The sequence below is a fragment of the Oncorhynchus gorbuscha genome, linkage group LG12 (genome assembly GCF_021184085.1).
Source record: "Oncorhynchus gorbuscha isolate QuinsamMale2020 ecotype Even-year linkage group LG12, OgorEven_v1.0, whole genome shotgun sequence".
Lineage (NCBI taxonomy): Eukaryota > Metazoa > Chordata > Actinopteri > Salmoniformes > Salmonidae > Oncorhynchus > Oncorhynchus gorbuscha.
The window spans coordinates 25905538-25925497 of NC_060184.1; the positions used below are offsets into that span (position 1 = coordinate 25905538).

Below are 19960 nucleotides of genomic sequence, written 5' to 3' on the forward strand. Positions count from 1 at the left end.
AGCACGTGAAAGTCGTCTGTCCTCGGTTGCAACACTCACTACCGAGTTCCAAACTGACTCTGGACGAGGCATACAGTATACAATGACATTCTAGACGATTCTGTGCTTCCAACTTTGTGGCAACAGTCTGCTAAATGACTTAAATGTAAATGTAAATGTTTGGGGAAGCCCCTTTCCTGTTTCAGCATGACAAAGCACAAAGCGAGGTCCATACAGAAATAGTTTGTCAGTGTGGAAGAATTTAACTGGCCTACACAGAGCCCTGACCTCAACCCCATCGAACACCTTGTGGATGAATTGGAACGCCGACTGCGAGCCAGGCCTAATCGCCCAACATCAGTGCCGACCTCACTAATGCTCTTGTGGCTGAATGGAAGCAAGTCCCCGCAGCAATGTTCCAACATCTGACGGAAAGCGTTCCCAGAAGAGTGGAGGCTGTTATAGCAACAAAGGGGGACCAACCTCATAGTAATCGCCGTGAGTTTGGAATGAGATGTTTTGACGAGTTGGTGTCCACATACTTTTGGCCATGTAGTGTATGACTTTGGTTTTACAATCCTCTATAGAAGCACAATGTGCTTCACTTTACACAATACAATCGTTTGTCTAATCTATACAGGCTAGGTTAACATTCTTACTGTTAAACACTGCCGTTTAAAAAAAAAGAAAATGACTGGGCTCTTTTCAATATGCATTGCGGAAGTTCAGCTTTACAGCGTGATTGAAATTTGAAGGCAATGTCAGCTTTAGTGGAGACTGCGTTTACCGTACCCACTGCATATCTAACGCTTCAGCTTTCCAGATTGATTAGAACCCTTACTGGGAGGAAAGACTGCTTTCACTGCTGCAAATATGGGAACTGAAAGATAATACTCATAAGTGATGTAGCTAAATTAGAGTTGTGCTCTTAACTGTTTAGTGTTGAGCTAAATTGTGTTGTGGCTGAGTTCTATTGGTGATTATTCGCTGTTTCTTGAACACATCTGTTACTGAGTGCAGTGTTTAATCATGCTGGTTGTTGTTTTTATGACGTGGTGAAAACACTTTGTTGTGATGATGATGATGATATATTCTTTGGACGAGGGGTGATTTTTAAAGAAGCACACCACATTGTAGCAGTATCATTTTTCAAAGGTCTTGCTATGTTTGTGCTGTTTGACCACTGAATGGGCTTGAAAAATGAAGTACCATCCAATGGGATAATGGTTAAAGAAAAACAGTACCACTCATGACTGTAGATTTATTTGATCCATTTTGTATTTACCAAATGGTGTTTAAAAAAAGAAAAGAAAAACAGAATCAAGTTATCTGAATAACCGCACAATATGAGTAACCTAAATGGGAATGTACTAGGACTCTGGGTGTTAAGAGTGTTCTCTTGGCCTCTTCTCGTAAATGGGAATGTACTAGGACTCCGGGTGTTAAGAGTGTTCTCTTGGCCTCTTCTCGTAAATGGGAATGTACTAGGCCTCTGAGTGTTAAGAGTGTTCTCTTGGCCTCTTCTCGTAAATGGGAATGTACTAGGCCTCTGAGTGTTAAGAGTGTTCTCTTGGCCTCTTCTCGTAAATGGGAATGTACTAGGCCTCTGAGTGTTAAGTGTTCTTTTTTATACTCTTGCCACTGGTGCTGCCAGTTGGCTGGTATTATTCTCATATCTTTCTGGAAAGGGCTGATCTATTTGTCCCATTGGCTGAAAAGGAAAAGTATTGATGGTAGATCAATAGCAGAACAAATGGTAGCATTTCTTACAGCACCACTATTCTATTGAAATGAGACTTTAGAATCCGCCCCTGGTTTTCTCCATGTATGATGATGACAGGGTGACTTTTGTATTTTGACCACTGGTGGAAGATAATGTCCTCCCAACTCCTACTGTTACACTGATCAGTTGACAATGGTTTTTATCAACTCTACCATGTGTTGTAATAAAAAATGATTTATGTTTCTATTTGGTCTTTGCTGTAATTTCTTACTCAACAGGTAGGACAGATAATAGGTTCTTCATGGGGCACAGGCATAATGGATGTACAATTATGGTATTCAACCAAATCATTCCAGATTTGAATATATCACACAACTAGACCAGGTAGATTTGACTCCATCGGAGTAAATATAAATGAATAATGTCATAACATTCCCTAGTAGGCTATGGTCTTACTAGTTCTTTGGGATAGTGCTGTACTGATATCGCTCTGTATATAGTCCGGTACAGGATTCCATATCTCTATTAATCTGTTTTACAGCAGCTGTGACATGCCACGACACAGAGAGCAGATTTACACTGAACAAAAATATAAACGCAACATGCAACAATGTCAAAGATATTACTGGGTTACAGTTCATATGAGGAAATCAGTCAATTGAAATAAATGTATTAGGCCCTAATCTATGGATTTCACATGACTGGGAATACAGATATGCAACTGTTGGTCAAAGATATCTTACAAAATATGGGCCTCTGGATCTCTTCACGGTATTTCCATGCATTCAAATTGCCATCAATAAAATGCTATTGTGTTTGTCTGTAGCGTATTCCTGCCCATAAAATAACCCCACCGCCACCATGGGTCACTGTTCACATGATGCCATACATGTGGTCTGCGGTTGTGAGGACGGTTGGACGTACTGCCAAATTCTCTAAAATGACATTGGAGGCGGTTTATGGTAGAGAAATGAACATGAAATTATCTGGCAATAGCTCTTGTAGACAGTCCTGCAGTCAGCATGCCAATTGCAGGCTCCCTCATAACTTGACACATCTGTGGCGCATTGTGTTGTGTGACAACTTTTAGTGGCCTTTATTGTCCTCAGCACAAGGTGCACCTGTGTAATGATCATGCTGTTTAATCAGCTTCTTGATATGGGACACCTGTCAGGTGGATGGGTTATCTTGGTGAAGGAGAAATGCTCACTAACAGGGACGTAAACAAATTTGTGCACAAAGTAAACTTTTTGTGCGTATGGGAACATTTCTGGGATATTTTATTCAGCTCATGAAACATGGGAGCAACACTTTACATGTTGCGTTTATATTTTTGTTCAGTGTATAAAATTAATCCCTCGTTTCTCATCTCTCAAGCAGCTCAGGGAATGCCTCCCTCTCTCTAAACTCAGAAACTGTAGATTTCATAACGTTCTCACCTCGTTTACTATCCCTCATTCCAACTGATCTAAATTACACAATAGGCAATAACTAACAGGAAATTAGGGTAAAGGACAAGAGCTAAGGAAAGGAAGCATCTTCAAAGTATTGGGATTCATCCAATATCTAAGCAAGATCCCCAATGAGGCTGGATCTCACCAACCATCAAATGATAAGCCTGTAAACGCTCTCATCCCAGAAATCCCACAAAGCAGCAGTAGCAGCAGAGACTTTGCAGATGTCAGCAGAACATCACTTACCTCTAAGACCAGAGACTTGAGTCCTAATGGCTTTCATTCACACCATCAGCCAGGCATGTCAGCCAGGAATAGGTGGTGAGGAACCGAATGAAATTAATACTTTTGGCACGCAAAAAAGACAAAAGTCAAGAACAGCATCATTTTAGAGATTCAAATTTAAAATGAGTCAAAGGAGATGCAATAAATCGAGTCCAGAGAAGGTATTTGAATGAGATTTACAACCGTTGGCATGTCACTGGCAAGGCATCATAGGCTAATTCAATTTGGCTTCAGACTTTATCATATTTTATCGAGAATGTGAGCAATGTCAAAACAGAAGCAGGGCCAATTAGTGAAACAAGACGAACCACTTGATATTCACTACATCTAATTCAATGGTCTTCACAGCAGCGGTTTGTGTGCTTGAGAATGGCAGTTTATAGCACTAATGTTGCCATTATATAAGGCAACCAAAATAATACACATTAGAGAGCTGATTCTATGCCTATAAGGAAATCCAAATTCAATGTCCTTAAACTCGGACTTAGTTTCGGTCTAAAGAAAAAGATTGATGTGCAATATTGGGAAGAGGCTTGAGGAATCTGCAGTGTGGTCTTAGAGAAGTGTGTAGAATATTAAAAACACGAATACATGTTGAGAGAAGTTGTCTTGTCAGGGACTGACTTCAATAGTTCCTCACCTAAAGGCAGAGATGGCTGTTCTTATCAATGAGCTGTTCATACTCCCAAGGTTCTGCACCCTGGGTTCACCTTCATTCCTCTCCAGGGGCCTCGTTTATCAAAGGTGCGTGCACGCAAAAAAGGTGTGCCTATCTCTAAGCCTATCTCAAACCATGTGTGCACACAACTTCTGGAAGCTTGATCAACTGTGTTGCAAGCAAATAGGCCTATTGTTCGTTTGAGGGAAATGGGAGGTGTTTGTGCCACACCTCTATAGAAATGTGATCAAATTTGCCATTGCGCTTTCTTTTAGGAACTATTAAGGCCCAATTACAACTCCAAATCATACAGCAAATTAGGGCACTTTTCTTAGCATAAAAGATGAATGGTGTGCGTTGTCCAGGCAGGGTTGTATCGTTCACGACTGCACAAATAAAATATGGCTGTGATTTATCAATGAAGACATCAATGTTGCAAATCATAGAAGCTCCATGTACCCCAGAATTGAGTATGAAATTGACACACAGTTGATAAATGAGGCCCCAAGTGAGAAAGATACTTTCTCTGATCATCTCTGTGCTTCTACATCTGCATCGCTTGCCGTTTGGGGTTTTAGGCTGGATTTCTGTACAGCACTTTGTGACATCGGGTGACGTAAAAGGGGCTTCATAAATACATTTGACGGATTGATTCTCTGTCCACCAGTGTGCCTTAATCTCTGAGAGGTACTGTACATACAATGCCTGGAACTCATTCAATGTAATGTGACATTATTACAGAGAGCTGAACAGGTACAGTGTCTCTTTAATTGCAGGTCTATTATTGTGTTACATGCGGTACAATAGCTGTGACGAACATAGCCTTCATTTTCAACACTAACATTTGATTTGATTAGGATCTCCTTTAGCCCAAAGGCTAGTCTTCCAAGAGTCCATAAGAAATGTAAAAACATCCAGAAATGAGAAAAACAAAAGCAAAGTAAAAGCACAAAGATCCACATTCCCATTACGAGTTACACCCCCCAGTCCGTGTGCATATATGAATTGAAATACAACATAGCATACAGTGTTACAATAACCTTAGACCGACTCTAGTTGTTCAAGATATTTTATGAATTAATCTCGTAAAACAACTATTTGGCAAGTTTTTAAAAACTTTCTGCCAAGGAGTTCCGGACTTCACTGCTCTGAAACTAAAAGCTATTTTGCCCTGCTCTAATTTGGGTTTTGGTGGTCTTGGTTCTGCTCCATGTGTTACGTCTTTGACCATATCCATTTATATAGTGGTTGGTCTACCAGAGTGGTGAATTTCATGAAAAAGGCTCCAGACGACAGACGAGTAGTTCATTTGACAATGGATGAGTTTCTTTATTTAACCAGGCAAGCAATTTGTGCACCGCCCTATGGTACTCACAATCATGGCCGGTTGTGATACAGGAATCGAACCAGGGTCTGTAGTGACGCCTCAAGCACCGAGATGCAGTGCCTTAGACCGCTGCTCCACTCGGGAGCCCGATGATAGCTTGTGAGATTTATTTGAGAATTTGCTCTGGCATATATTTTGCAATCGTTCTGAGATTACAGGAGGTGCCGATGATTTTGTTGCAGAGCTGTGAAATGTGTGATGACAAAGAGACTGTTGTCTAACAGTACACTTAACAGCCTAGTCTATACAACCTCTTCTATGGTGTCCCGCCAGCTGCAAAGTAGTTTCTTCCTTCTCTTTGTATATATATTAATACTTCCTTTGTTAAGTACTTTGCATTCATTTATTTGTGCTATTTATCAAACCCAATAGTACTGTATGTATGACATAATTAAGATATATATATTTTTTTTAAATGAATTTATCAACATTTATAAAATCATTCAAATCTAAAAATGTCTATTTTCATATCTTCAACCAATGTAAAAATAACACAAAAAAGTTAAAATGTGTAAACATCTTGATGCAGTAGCCTAGATCTACACACTAGAGTCAGGCCACTGCAAAGCTCCATCAATAATGTCTTTGAAATTAAAGTTCAACATCTACCAGTGTCAGTGTTTGTACCTTTCCAACATTTCCAGGGGATATGAGATCATGAGAGATGAGAGACAAAAGCCATGGTGAGCTTGTGTACAATTGGTGTTTGGCTGCTGGTGAGCGGTATGGATGGATTTATGGGTCTCTCCACGTCTTTGACCCCCAGTTCTGTCCAAGGCGCTAACCCCTGAACCCTAACATCCAGCCTCAGGGGCAGAGGCGGAAGCAGGCCAGTATGGGCAGGTGGTCGGAGGAGTTGTGCTCATTGGGCAGCCCGTTGACGGCCTCCAGGTCTGTCTGTCCCACCAGGGCCAGTCTGGCCAGCAGCTGCAGCCCTTGTCTTGGCAATGGACCTTCTGGGAGGAAAACAGACATGGCTGAAGGGATACTTTGCATGATAGCAGATACCATAGACTTCCAGTCATCGCGCTAACACTAGTTAGTTTTGTAAGCTAATGCTAACTAACTTCCTTAATACTGGAGACATACAAATGGTATCCACTAGTTCATCTGACTATGGGGAAGTAGATAAAGGGCCTCTTTGCTAAAATCCCCAACTATCCTTTAATTCCCTGAGTTTTTCCAGATGCGATCTTGATCAGGGAAAATGTAGTCATAGTTCCATAATGCAGCCTGGAAGTCTCACTCCACAGCCCACTGCACTGCAGCATCGATTGCGCAACCAGGGGTGGTAAAACCTTGGATCATTGTTACTCTAACTTCCGCGACGCATATAAGGCCCTGCCCCGCCCCCCTTTCGGAAAAGCTGACCACGACTCCATTTTGCTGATCCCTGCCTACAGGCAGAAATTAAAACAAGAGGCTCCCACGCTGAGGTCTGTCCAACGCTGGTCAGACCAAGCTGACTCTACACTCCAAGACTGCTTCCATCACGTGGACTGGGACATGTTTCGTATTGCGTCAGATGGGAATATTGACGAATACGCTGATTCGGTGTGCGAGTTCATTAGAACGTGCGTCGAAGATGTCGTTCCCATAGCAACGATAAAAACATTCCCTAACCAGAAACCGTGGATTGATGGCAGCATTCGCGTGAAACTGAAAGCGCGAACCACTGCTTTTAATCAGGGCAAGGTGTCTGGCAACATGACTGAATACAAACAGTGCATTCCCTCCGTAAGGCTATTAAACAAGCTAAGCGTCAGTACAGAGACAAAGTGGAATCTCAATTCAATGGCTCAGACACAAGAGGCATGTGGCAGGGTCTACAGTCAATCATGGACTACAAGATGAAATCCAGCCCAGTCACGGACCAGGATGTCTTGCTCCCAGGCAGACTAAATAACTTTTTTGCCCGCTTTGAGGACAATACAGTGCCACTGACACGGCCTGCAACGGAAACATGCGGTCTCTCCTTCACTGCAGCCGAGGTGAGTAAGACATTTAAACGTGTTAACCCTCGCAAGGCTGCAGGCCCAGACGGCATCCCCAGCCGCACCCTCAGAGCATGCGCAGACCAGCTGGCCGGTGTGTTTACGGACATATTCAATCAATCCCTATACCAGTCTGCTGTTCCCACATGCTTCAAGAGGGCCACCATTGTTCCTGTTCCCAAGAAAGCTAAGGTAACTGAGCTAAACGACTACCGCCCCGTAGCACTCACTTCCGTCATCATGAAGTGCTTTGAGAGACTAGTCAAGGACCATATCACCTCCACCCTACCTGACACCCTAGACCCACTCCAATTTGCTTACCGCCCAAATAGGTCCACAGACGATGCAATCTCAACCACACTGCACACTGCCCTAACCCACCTGGACAAGAGGAATACCTATGTGAGAATGCTGTTCATCGACTACAGCTCGGCATTCAACACCATAGTACCCTCCAAGCTCGTCATCAAGCTCGAGACCCTGGGTCTCGACCCCGCCCTGTGCAACTGGGTACTGGACTTCCTGATGGGCCGCCCCCAGGTGGTGAGGGTAGGCAACAACATCTCCTCCCCGCTGATCCTCAACACGGGGGCCCCACAAGGGTGCGTTCTGAGCCCTCTCCTGTACTCCCTGTTCACCCACGACTGCGTGGCCACGCACGCCTCCAACTCAATCATCAAGTTTGCGGACGACACAACAGTGGTAGGCTTGATTACCAACAACGACGAGACGGCCTACAGGGAGGAGGTGAGGGCCCTCGGAGTGTGGTGTCAGGAAAATAACCTCACACTCAACGTCAACAAAACTAAGGAGATGATTGTGGACTTCAGGAAACAGCAGAGGGAACACCCCCTATCCACATCGATGGAACAGTAGTGGAGAGGGTAGCTAGTTTTAAGTTCCTCGGCATACACATCACAGACAAACTGAATTGGTCCACTCACACTGACAGCGTCGTGAAGAAGGCGCAGCAGCGCCTATTCAACCTCAGGAGGCTGAAGAAATTCGGCTTGTCACCAAAAGCACTCACAAACTTCTACAGATGCACAATCGAGAGCATCCTGGCGGGCTGTATCACCGCCTGGTACGGCAACTGCTCCGCCCTCAACCGTAAGGCTCTCCAGAGGGTAGTGAGGACTGCACAACGCATCACCGGGGGCAAACTACCTGGCCTCCAGGTCACCTACACCACCCGTTGTTACAGGAAGGCCATAAAGATCATCAAGGACATCAACCACCCGAACCACTGCCTGTTCACCCCGCTATCATCCAGAAGGCGAGGTCAGTACAGGTGCATCAAAGCTGGGACCGAGAGACTGAAAAACAGCTTCTATCTCAAGGCCATCAGACTGTTAAACAGCCACCACTAACACTGAGTGGCTGCTGCCAACACACTGTCATTGACACTGACCCAACTCCAGCCATTTTAATAATGGGAATTGATGGGAAATGATGTAAATATATCACTAGCCACTTTAAACAATGCTACCTTATATAATGTTACTTACCCTACATTATTCATCTCATATGCATATGTATTTACTGTACTCTACATCATCGACTGCATCCTTATGTAATACATGTATCACTAGCCACTTTAACTATGCCACTTTGTTTACTTTGTCTACACACTCATCTCATATGTATATACTGTACTCGATACCATCTACTGTATGCTGCTCTGTACCATCACTCATTCATATATCCTTATGTACATGTTCCTTATCCCCTTACACTGTGTAAAAGACAGTAGTTTTGGAATTGTTAGTTAGATTACTTGTTGGTTATCACTGCATTGTCGGAACTAGAAGCACAAGCATTTCGCTACACTCGCATTAACATCTGCTAACCATGTGTATGTGACAAATAAAATTTTATTTTATTTTTTATTTTATTTGATCTACAGAAGTCACATTGCAGGACCCATCTTATTATAAACAACATTGATTATCAGATGCCACCCTGCTCCAAGACCTGTGTAACAATCAATCAACAAATCCCATGTGATGTATATAGTGTGTGCGATGTTATGTGGTATACTGTGTGTACCTGGCTGAGTGGAAATGTCCCCAGTTCCTGCAGAGTAAAAGATGTAGTCCACAGTGATGGCTGTCCTGGAGTGACAGGTGGTGATCTCAGGCCTGCTGTCCCCTGTCAGGTAGTGGGAGTAAGCTGACGTCAGCCTCAGACTGTGCTCTATACTGGGTCTGGACATGGGGAGAGACAGTCACACAGGGCACTGGCGTCACTTCAACCGCTAATTAAGACAGACAGTTGCTGCTTGTAGTTCGGACTACACTGGACAAACAACAAATCATCCAGACATAGACACTTCTCCCTATGAGCAGTTCCACTTGCTTCAAATTAACATTGTAGGGGAATGATGTAGCTAACTGCTGTCTCCTCCATTCTCCAAGGCATGCAAACGAGAGAGCGAGAGAAGGGGGGGGGGGGGGGGGAGAAGGTGAGAGACGGGGAGACAGAGGTGGGAGAAAAAAAAAAAAACAGCTCGGCTGTCAGATGTGCAGACGCCAGTCAAAACAGATTACAGTGCTGTTGAACGGCAGAGACTCAACTGTTTGAAAAGCATTAATATTGAAGGCTGTTAGTCAGAGGAACTCCTGGTGTAGCACCTCTGACAGGATCAGATCTCTTACAGTTACGTGACAGAATTAAGAACTAACAGACTGTAAAACAGCAGAGACTGGAGAAATCAAACTGTCTCAACTAAATGATTATTTAACCCAGAAATCCAACCGGAGATAACGGACCTGTTCATAGCTGCCATAGGTGGTGCTGCAAAGTCCTGCACAGACAGGTTGGTGATTCCCCTGTCAACATCTGGGAGGAAAGAAGAGTATTAACGTCATATGCAGATCAGAAGAAAGAAAGGTGCATTTCCTCAGTGTTGGTAACGGCCAGAGGCCCTTCACTGAGCCAGTGTGGTGGATGGACTGTGATAGGTCACCTGTAGGGGCAGTCGCATACTGGCACTGCTGGGTGACGCCCAGGCTAAGGGGCCAAATGGGCACGGACAGGATCCGCTGGCCTCTGGGATTCTCCTCCTGCCCTGACACCTGCACACACACGGTTGCTTTAAGATAAAGTTCACTCCGTTTTGTCTAGCGCAGTAAATCAACTTGCTGTACACTAATGTGGTTATTTGGTGGTAAGCACAAATATCATACTGAACGGGCATTCAAACCGGGTTGAAAATGAATGAGAAATACTAGAGCATGTCTGACAGAGAAGAGAGCAAGGAACATTTCATAGCAGCTCACATTTTATAGCAGCTCTCTTTGAACAGTATTTTCCCTCTGCAGTAATCAGCTTCAGCCACTGAGCTTCTTATCTCACTGCAGAAAGTGACAGAAAGAGGCTGGGTGTGTAGATGATGGCCCTCACCTTGCCTATGGGAATACCGTCGTACTCCAGCCTGCTCTCCCTAACAAAGGTGTACAGGGGAGACCAGGGCACAGAGTTAAAGTCCCCACAGAGGATGATGGGACAGGAGCTGCCGTCAGAGAGGCGGGACACTGTACTGATCTCTGCCAGCAGCATGGCCAACTGGGCCAGCTTAATGTCCCCGCGCCGGGGGTTGTACAGGAGGTGTGTATTGGCCACACAAACGCAGTCCTCCGGCCTGGAGGATCCCGTGGGGCGCAGTAACAGCACCAGGCCCACGTTATCCCGGTCTAGCAGGGGGATGCCCCGGCGGAAGTACTCCACTGGGTGACTGGACAGCAGGGAGAAGCGGTCCTTCTTATAGACCACGGCACAGCCGTCAGGCTTCCTGCCTGTCCTCCTCTTGTACTCACACTGGTAACCTGGGGAAAGAAATGAGAAATAAATCACTACATCAAAGAAAATAGGACACATTTCTCATAAACTGTGATGAATTTAAAAAAAGATTTTAATGTTTTTTAATTATTGAAAGAGGAAATATGTTTTGGAATACCTGAAGTTTACCTGGTATATAGAAAGAAATTTTCTTCAGCAAAACTAAGTGGTTTGAGAAAATATTAATTATCTATGCCCGTGGCTCCCTCTAGTGGTCTATCATATGTAACCTCCAAAGGCAATATCACTTGCAGTATTGTTGTTGTATTATTTGACAGGCTTTCAAATTTCAATAGGCAGAGCTACAGCTCTGTTGACTAAGAATAGACTTAGTAAACAAAACAGTAAGGGTCCAACAGGGTGAATTACCTAATGCTTCTAGAGAGGGTTTGATCTGTTTTTCATAGTGGTCCTCTTGAACCTCCTGCAGACACATTATCTATAGAGACAAAGTTTGACTTCATTTCACAGTACACATCTAACATTAAAACAATCGGTGTCATCACTACTTTGACTTGCTCTAAGGGAAACATACTTAAACTAGTCAAAACAGGGCCACTATGTTGTGTTTTCTGTTCCTTGTGATGAAAATCAATGTTGGTAAATCTGAATCGATCGCAAGCCAATAGATCATGTAAATGGTGGGAGATACTTTCTTGTACCATCAGTAATGATTCATAAACAATTCACTTACATCTGCGTTGTGCTCTTTCAGCTCTTTCAGGATGTTGGAGAGCCTGTGATTCCAGTTGAGGATGGAGGAGCTACAGTGTTTGTACAGGTAGTTATTGTCATGTAGTAGGTCCTGGGAGAGGATGTTATACGACATCACAGAGAACTCAAAGGGTGGATCTCGCCTCCCACCACCAGACTGGGGTCTGGACTTATAGCAGTGTGAAAAGTCCTCCCATTGTCTTTTCAGCTCTGGAAAAGCACAAACAGCACAAAACAATACGGTTAGAAAGTTAATGACACTGCTTGACAGGGCCCATATTGGACTAAACCTAATCCACCTTAGGTTCATTCCAGATCAAAGAATAACGGTGTTCTCAAGAAAAGCGGCAGTTTTTGAAACTTAAGTATTACCCAATGCCTGTCTTGGCGGACTTGTCCCAGGAGGCGGTGGTTTCCCGTCTTTGAACCAGCAGTTGGGGCTGGTTGTGGCACTGCGAGCCTGTCTTGGTGTGTACTCTCGTTTGGGGGAGCCCTTGGATCTATCCCCTGGTGCCCTCTCCTCTGAACTCCTCCTCCGCTTGTATGGAGGCTCCTTGTCTGAGCACTCCATCAGTCCAAGGTGGAAGTGTCGATGAGGAAAACCGTGAAAAGGGAACCCTGGTGGGAGGTGTTGTTTTGACTGTAGTCTTGCCCAGTTGTTGTTATGGGTATCTTGAGGTTGGAAGGCCCCTGAGAGGTGCCTGGTGGGATGGGAGAGTTGAGGTGGAGGGGGCACACCCGGCCGACATGGATAACTGGGGAAATGTACGTTCCTCCAGCCGCCCAATGGGGCCTGAGTTGGAGGTAACCAGTGAGAGCCAAACGCGGTCAGGTGTCGAGAAAACATGGGTTGACTGCGGGAGAGAAATGATATGCACTCAGATCAAGCAAGCAGCAACGCATAGCGTTTTCTTTACAAAAGCATATCCTGTCATTCAATAGCATCCTGTCATTCAATAGCAAGGATTTGCATAGGCTAACGAACTACCTGTGTTAGTGATTATGACCACCAACCATACTAGCTGGCTAAGCTAGGTAACTATCAAGATAGTTAGCATAATCACAATAGCTAGCTCTTTAGTTGTCTGAAATGAGCGTTACAACTTACTTTTGTCGGGCGTTTGGATAGACATGGTTTAGGTTTTGATGTCGAGACATGGAATATTATCTGCAAACATCACAGTGTATTCTACAACACAGCGAACAAGTGTTTCTGCCCAAAACAAATCTGAATCTAGTGCTTCAGCGAATTTCAGTAGGCCATCTTCGAGTCCTCAAATTATGACGTATGTAAACATGACGCAATAATAAAGCGTTACGTTCATTGTCATGGGATATGTAGTGTTTGCCATTATGAATCTCCAATCCAACAGAATAAAATGTTCCGGAAAAAACTACATCTACCATTATGTTCCAATACGATGCAGACAAAAATGTCATAACGGAGGACATCGAAAACTCAACAAATGTCACTTTCAAATTGTAAAGAATTCAGTCGACTATACAATTATATTATTGGACAGATTTCAGAGCAACTAATCGTAATTGATTAGCAAAATATGCTCGACAAAGACTAGTTTATTTAGAAAATGTCTTACCCAAATAACAAGGGCACTAGATAGCTATTGCTAACGTTACACCGGCCGGTATATCTGATAGCGTGACATAACATACCTGCGAATGATCGTTTACCCATAGAAGTTAGCCAGGCATTTTCCTTTGAGTGAGTGGTTATTAGGCTATTTATTCTCAAATCCTTCCTTTTAAGCCGTGTTGCGGTCAACACCTCTTGACGTTCGTCTGTCTTTGTAAATCCATTGATATGCGGTACATTGTGGTCTATTCCTCACTGGGCTGATGTGTCGCTGCACCGCACTGGGAGATGCTGGTAATGCCGACCGAGCTGCCAGTGCTGTGCTGGAAACAGTAGCATCATACAATATTTATGTAGTTTAATAATTTAAGAACATTTATACTAATTATACTGAAACTGTAATTCATCAGGTAAGGGGCCATTCCACCTTCACCATTATAAAATGTTATCAATATTCTTACATAGTTTACAGGTATCACTGACGAACACAAAAATAATAACAAATGTTCTGCATTTCTTTTATTTCCAGGTTTGACATCGCAGCACTGCCTATTACAGTCTGTGTGTGTGTGTCTCTGTGTGTTTTCAGGATCATAGACATTTTGTGTAAAGATCATCTCCATTTCAATGAAAAGGAAATGGGAATCATTAAATGTTTTTCACAAATCCTAAATTAGGATATAAAAATATTGTCATTTGACATGTGCATTCAATTTGCTGTCACAAATTCCACCATAGCTGCAAACCATCCATATTAGATCACCATTGAAATGTCATTACGAAGACAGGATTTCTACATTTGAAGTAGCAGTTAGAAAAATAGTTGTGAGTGACAGACCACGTGTGTTTCAATGACAACAGCAATGAAAAATAGTGTTCCTTGTATTTCCATCTACAGTATATTAGCCCACAATACATGACTTCAGCCCCGCTGAGTAGTGGTGTAAAGTACTTAAATAAAAATACCTTAAAGTCCTACTTAAGTCGTTTTTGGGGGGTATCTGTACTTTACTTTACTATTTATATTTTGGACAACTTTTACTTTGACTTCATTACATTCCTAAAGAAAATCATGTCCTTTTTACTCCATACATTTTCCCTGACACCCAAAAGTACTTGTTACATTTCGAATGCTTATCAGGACAGGAAATTGTCAAGAGAACATCCATACTGCCTCTGATCTGACGGACTCACTAAACACGAATGCTTCATTTATAAATTATGGCTGAGTGTTGAGTGTGACCATGGCTATCCTTAAATATATATATATATATATTTTAATTTGTTTTTTTAACTGTGCCATCTGGTTTGCTTAATATAAGGATTGTGCAATGATTTATACTTTTACTTTGGATACTTAAGTATATTTTAGCAATTACATTTACTTTTGATACTTACGTACATTTAAAACCTAATTCTTTTAGACTTTTACTCAAGTAGTATTGTACTGGGTGACTTTCACTTTTATTTGAGTCATTTTCTCTTTCTTCTTTCCTTTTACTGAAGTATGACAATTGAGTACATTTTCTACCACTGCTGCTGAGTGTCTTGTTGAACAATTGCACGTGCTGACGTCAGTCCAAGTCCTTGCCATCGTATAAAGACTAATCTCAGTGACCAAAAATACCCTTTACGCCGGTGTCCAACCTCCTCCATCTCTTTCTAAAAGCTCTTGGCTACAGTAAGCACTGCAGTAGGTTGTGAGTGCTCGTAGGGTAGTCCTCCTCCACAGGAAGGCTTGTGTTGTGGATGGATCATGAGAAGGGCATCTCCCATCTCTGGGTGTAGGCTGTCAGTTCACAGGGGCTGATCACCAGCATCTTGCTGCTCTCGATGCCTTCCAGGGCCATCTCACTGTCCAGGCAGAAGTGGGAGACCAGGTGCTCCAGGTGGGTGCCTGACTTCTGCCATCGCTGGAACACAACATGTCATACAAAGATCAAGAAACTATACTGTACACAGAGACAGGCATTCTAATGCAATGAAACTAATTGTCCATTAATTGTTTCTGAACGCCATCGGTTCAAATAAAGAAAAGGAGTTTGGGCAACTATTGTCCAATATTGACCCCGTAATGTTGACTTCTTATTTAGCTAATGATCTTTATTGCATGGCATGTGCATGGATGGCACTGTTACAGTATGGGATGTCATTATCTATCGTTGCTACTTCCCACTACTCACCACTAGATGTCCCTCTTGACTTAATGTCTGCCGAGTTACAATAATAGTTCAGAGCAGGGAATTAGGCTACTCTTTGCTCAGAATTGCTGATACCGTTGAACTAATTAGCATATAAACAAAACTACAGGATATTAACAAACATGCAAGGAATTTGTCATTGTCTCTCGCATCCATCACTGGTTAGATAACTGACAGGCAAAGTCTGTTGCCAAGACTAGTGGGGCATATCAGGATCATGTATCCCTCCTGAGTGGTAGAAAACAATACATTGAATATGTGACACTGAGATACAGCTGTCTTTGTTCCACTGTAGACTCAGTGAACAGAAACAATCGCTGTTCCATTGTACCCCTGATCAAAGCAGCAAAGACTCAAATTGCCATGACACATTTTTTCCTTTTTTTACGAAGCAAAGGGAGACTACACTTTTTAATTAAAAAAAGAAAATAATTCAAACTAAATCAATTAGTATTCAGTGCCTGTGGTGCCTTGAAGTCATTGTTCTTGTTACTGGCTGTTGAAGCACAATTGATAGTAAAGCACATTCGTGAGATGCTGAGAGCCTCTCTGCTGTAGCCTGCAGTGGCCTGAGGGAACACATGAGCACGGTTGTAATTATCTATCTTCATTGCACAGTTTCTGTCTTGTGTGCTAGGGGTGGAACATGCTGCTCTGGGAGCCTTCTTAGCAGGAGGAAGTAGTTTATACCTGAGCAACTTCTGATAGCGTGAGGGCTGGGGCTACTGTTAACAGAGCACTGTTAATATACTGAACAAAAATATAAACGCAACATGTAAAATGTTGGTCCCATGTTTCATAAGCTGAAATAAAAGATCCCAGAAATTTTCCATATGCATAAAACGCGTATTTCTGTCCAATTTTATGCACAAATTTGTTTATATCCCTGTTATTGAGCATTTCTCCTTTGCCAAGATTATCCGTCCACTTGACAGGTGTGGCATATCAAGAAGCTGATTAAACAGCATGACCATTACACAGGTTCACTTTATGCTGGGGACAACAAAAGTACACTAACATTTGCAGTTTTGTCACACAACACAATGTAAAAGATGTCTCAAGTTTTGTGGGAATTGGCATACTGACTGCAGGAATGTCCAACTAAATGTAAATGTCTCTACCATAAGCCACCTCCAACGTCGTTTTAGAGAATTTGGCAGTACGTCCTACCGGCCTCACAACTGCAGACCATGTGTAACCACGCCAGCCCAGGACCTCCACATCCGGCTCTGCGGGATCGTCTGAGGAGTTTTTCTGTCTGTAATAAAGCCCATTTGTGGAGAAAAACTCATTCTGATTGGCTGGGCCTGGCTTCCCAGTCAGTGAGCCTAGCTCCCAAGTGGGTGGGTCTGTGTTCTCCCAGGCTCAACCATGGCTGCACCCCTGCCCAGTCATGTGAAATCCATAGATTAGGGCCTAATAAATGTATTTCAATTGACTGATTTCCTTATATGAATTGAAATTGTTTCATGATACATTTATAGTTTTGTTCAGTATAAAATCTACCTGCAGATATAGAGCTCTAGAATGTATGCAACACTCACTTGACTCTGACGGAGCTGTGTATAATGTTTTAAGCATTATATGTATCATCTAATTCCCTCTCACGATCCCAGACACTAATCATTATCGCCACATATTCATGATTCATCTGTCCCTGCAGTTTCGACCCAAACAACAATGTTAACAGTCATGCATGCTGCTCAAAACACCCTCCAACTCATAAACAGTATCTGAAGACATTCTGCACAAACCAACTCCTCTGTTTCTTGTTTTGTTTTCCTTATTGTTTACCATGAATGTCATAAAGCATGTATGACCTTTTCAGACAGCCTCAAACCATGTAAACAGAATCGCCAGCGTACTGTTAGATAAGCCGAAATAGACTGAGTACCTTGCCTCTGTCTTAGGGTGCAGCAGCAGGCTGGTGATACAGCCAGAACTCAGAGCTCTAAGGTAACTCTGCTGGGGCCTCTACACTGTGTGAAAGCCTAAGTGAAAGATGATTTATGGCTTTTAGAAGTGTCTTTGTTTACGACAGGGGGCTGTGGTGGCAGTGGCGGGCCAGCATGGTGTGGCATGCTGGGTGTTCAGGAGAGGACGGCGCCCTCTGGGCTCTTACTTGTTTCCCGTCGCTGATGTTGCAGGGCATGAGCATGACCTGGGAGGCAGGGAAGGTGGTGGAGAGAGAGAGGCAGTGCTGCTGCTGACGGATCTGCTGCCCGTGGGTGTAAATCCACTCCTGAGGAGAGTGATACACTGCTATTACAAACAAATACCACAACAACAACACACTATTCATTCAGTCTTATACACTCTCACTACACAAAAAGCACAATGTACACCTAGTGTACAAAACAGAATCCAGGTGAAGGCTATGATTGATCCCTTATTGATGTCACTTGTTAAATTCACTTCAATCAGTGTAAATCAGGAATGGGCAACTAGCATGCGGCCCGCAGCCCAATAAAAAAAGTTTTGGTTTTGGAGTTAGAATAATAAAATACACAAGGTACAATTTTGAAATTTGGTTGTGCATCAGCAATCACTCAATTAACCCATGTCAGCTTAATTTATTTTAGATTGGTAAATTAGTCTAGCGGCTAATTTACTACATTGGTAAATAGTGGCCCTGGGCCACTGCGACCCCTCATTTATTTTGTGGGCCCCATCCTTGGAGTAGATGAAGGTGAGGAGACATGCTAAAGAAGGATTTTTAAGCCTTGAGACAATTGAGACATGGATTGTGTATGTGTGCTATTCAGAGGGTGAATGGGCAAGACAAAATATTGAAGTGCCTTTGAACAGGGTACGGTAGTAGGTGCCAGGAGCACCGGTTTGTGTCAAGAACTGCAACGCTTCTGGGTTTTTCACGTTCAATAGTTTCCCCTGTGTATCAAGAATGGTCCACCACCCAAAGGACATCAAAGCCAACTTGACACAACTGTGGGAAGCAATAGACTCAACATGGGCCAGCATCCCTGTGGAATGCTTTCGGCACCTTGTACCTTCACTGGCTTCCAGTTGAAGCTCGCATCCGCTACAAGACCATGGTGCTTGCCTACGGAGCTGTGAGGGGAACGGCACCTCAGTACCTCCAGGCTCTGATCAGGCCCTACACCCAAATAAGGGCACTGCGTTCATCCACCTCTGGCCTGCTCGTCTCCCTACCACTGAGGAAGTACAGTTCCCGCTCAGCCCAGTCAAAACTGTTCGCTGCTCTGGCTCCCCAATGGTGGAACAAACTCCCTCACGACGCCAGGACAGCGGAGTCAATCACCACCTTCCGGAGACACCTGAAACCCCACCTCTTTAAGGAATACTTAGGATAGGATAAAGTAATCCTTCTCACCCCCCTTAAAATATTTAGATGCACTATTGTAAAGTGGCTGTTCCACTGGATGTCATAAGGTGAATGCACCAATTTGTAAGTCGCTCTGGATAAGAGCGTCTGCTAAATGACTTAAATGTAAATGTAAATGTATAGTTCATCCCCTGACGAATTGAGGATATTCTAAGGGCAAAAGGGTGTGCAAATCAATATTAGGAAGGTGTTCCTAATGTTCTGTACACTCAGTTTATATGCGTGTGGACACATTTACACACAATCATGAGATACTGATAATACAAAATGACATATTTTTTTCCCATTATTAAAACACCCTCAGATGACAGACTGGGTATGTATGTGTGTAGGCTACATCCAATCATGAGGCAACCCAATCCCTCTACCCGGGCAGAATGTGTGTCCCCAGTCCAGCACACACCACTACCCACGCCTCCAGTGCATCTGTCTCTGGTAGTGGGTTCACTCTACAGGAACATTCCATACATCATGAAATAATAAGAGTCTGTCCCTGCAGGTCCAGCCTGGGGAAATGTTACTGAAATGGCATGCTGGAGATTGACACACACACACGCACGCACGCACACACACACACACACGCACACGTACGCGCCAACAGTTGAGATAGTCGAGTCTCAACAATGGCAAAAACCCAAATGAAAAACAATAAATACTTTATGTCCCATGTCCCAGACCGAGACATTCTAATTTCATTGACCACTTAGACTCGTAAACGATGTAGAAGCAATGCTGCTAAGCCTGTCTGTGTATGGTGGTGCATGCAC

The 19960-nt window shown here is 43.4% G+C and overlaps 3 protein-coding genes across 7 annotated transcripts in view; 1 reads left to right on the top strand and 2 right to left on the bottom strand.

Annotated features, from left to right (window-relative positions):
* The window catches only part of vash2 (vasohibin 2), a 53061-nt gene extending 38114 nt beyond the window's left edge, over nucleotides 1-14947 (top strand). For 2 of the 3 annotated variants that reach the window (XM_046291635.1, XM_046291636.1), the window contains exon 8: nucleotides 14158-14946. In XM_046291635.1, coding sequence (XP_046147591.1) covers nucleotides 14158-14305 — 148 coding nt within the window. In that variant the 3' untranslated portion in view covers nucleotides 14306-14946. Of the gene's footprint in view, nucleotides 1-14157 lie in introns of all 3 variants that reach the window. The other variant, XM_046291638.1, reaches the window with a different exon arrangement.
* Nucleotides 4846-13932, bottom strand: angel2 (angel homolog 2 (Drosophila)). 3 transcript variants are annotated; one of them, XM_046291633.1, is made up of 9 exons: nucleotides 13709-13932; nucleotides 12407-12888; nucleotides 12015-12244; nucleotides 11690-11759; nucleotides 10886-11307; nucleotides 10449-10557; nucleotides 10252-10321; nucleotides 9530-9687; nucleotides 4846-6442 (listed from the first exon to the last, which is right to left on the bottom strand). In XM_046291633.1, the coding sequence occupies exons 2-9, from the start codon at nucleotides 12879-12881 to the stop codon at nucleotides 6294-6296; spliced, it is 1683 nt and encodes a 560-aa protein (XP_046147589.1). In that variant the 5' UTR covers nucleotides 12882-12888; nucleotides 13709-13932; the 3' UTR covers nucleotides 4846-6293. The 3 variants fall into 3 exon arrangements, with proteins under 3 accessions (XP_046147589.1, XP_046147588.1, XP_046147587.1); XM_046291632.1 differs by lacking the exon at nucleotides 13709-13932 and adding an exon at nucleotides 13143-13325 and having other exon boundaries at nucleotides 4846-6439; XM_046291631.1 differs by lacking the exon at nucleotides 13709-13932 and adding an exon at nucleotides 13143-13325.
* Nucleotides 14948-15019: 72 nt separating the features above from the next.
* Nucleotides 15020-19960, bottom strand: part of galnt14 (UDP-N-acetyl-alpha-D-galactosamine:polypeptide N-acetylgalactosaminyltransferase 14 (GalNAc-T14)) — a 138472-nt gene continuing 133531 nt past the window's right edge. Inside the window, exons 14-15 of the mRNA XM_046291634.1 lie at nucleotides 17952-18071; nucleotides 15020-15541 (exon numbers count right to left, since the gene is read on the bottom strand). Of these exons, the coding sequence (XP_046147590.1) occupies nucleotides 15383-15541; nucleotides 17952-18071 (279 nt within the window). The 3' untranslated portion in view covers nucleotides 15020-15382. The remainder of the gene's footprint in view (nucleotides 15542-17951; nucleotides 18072-19960) is intronic.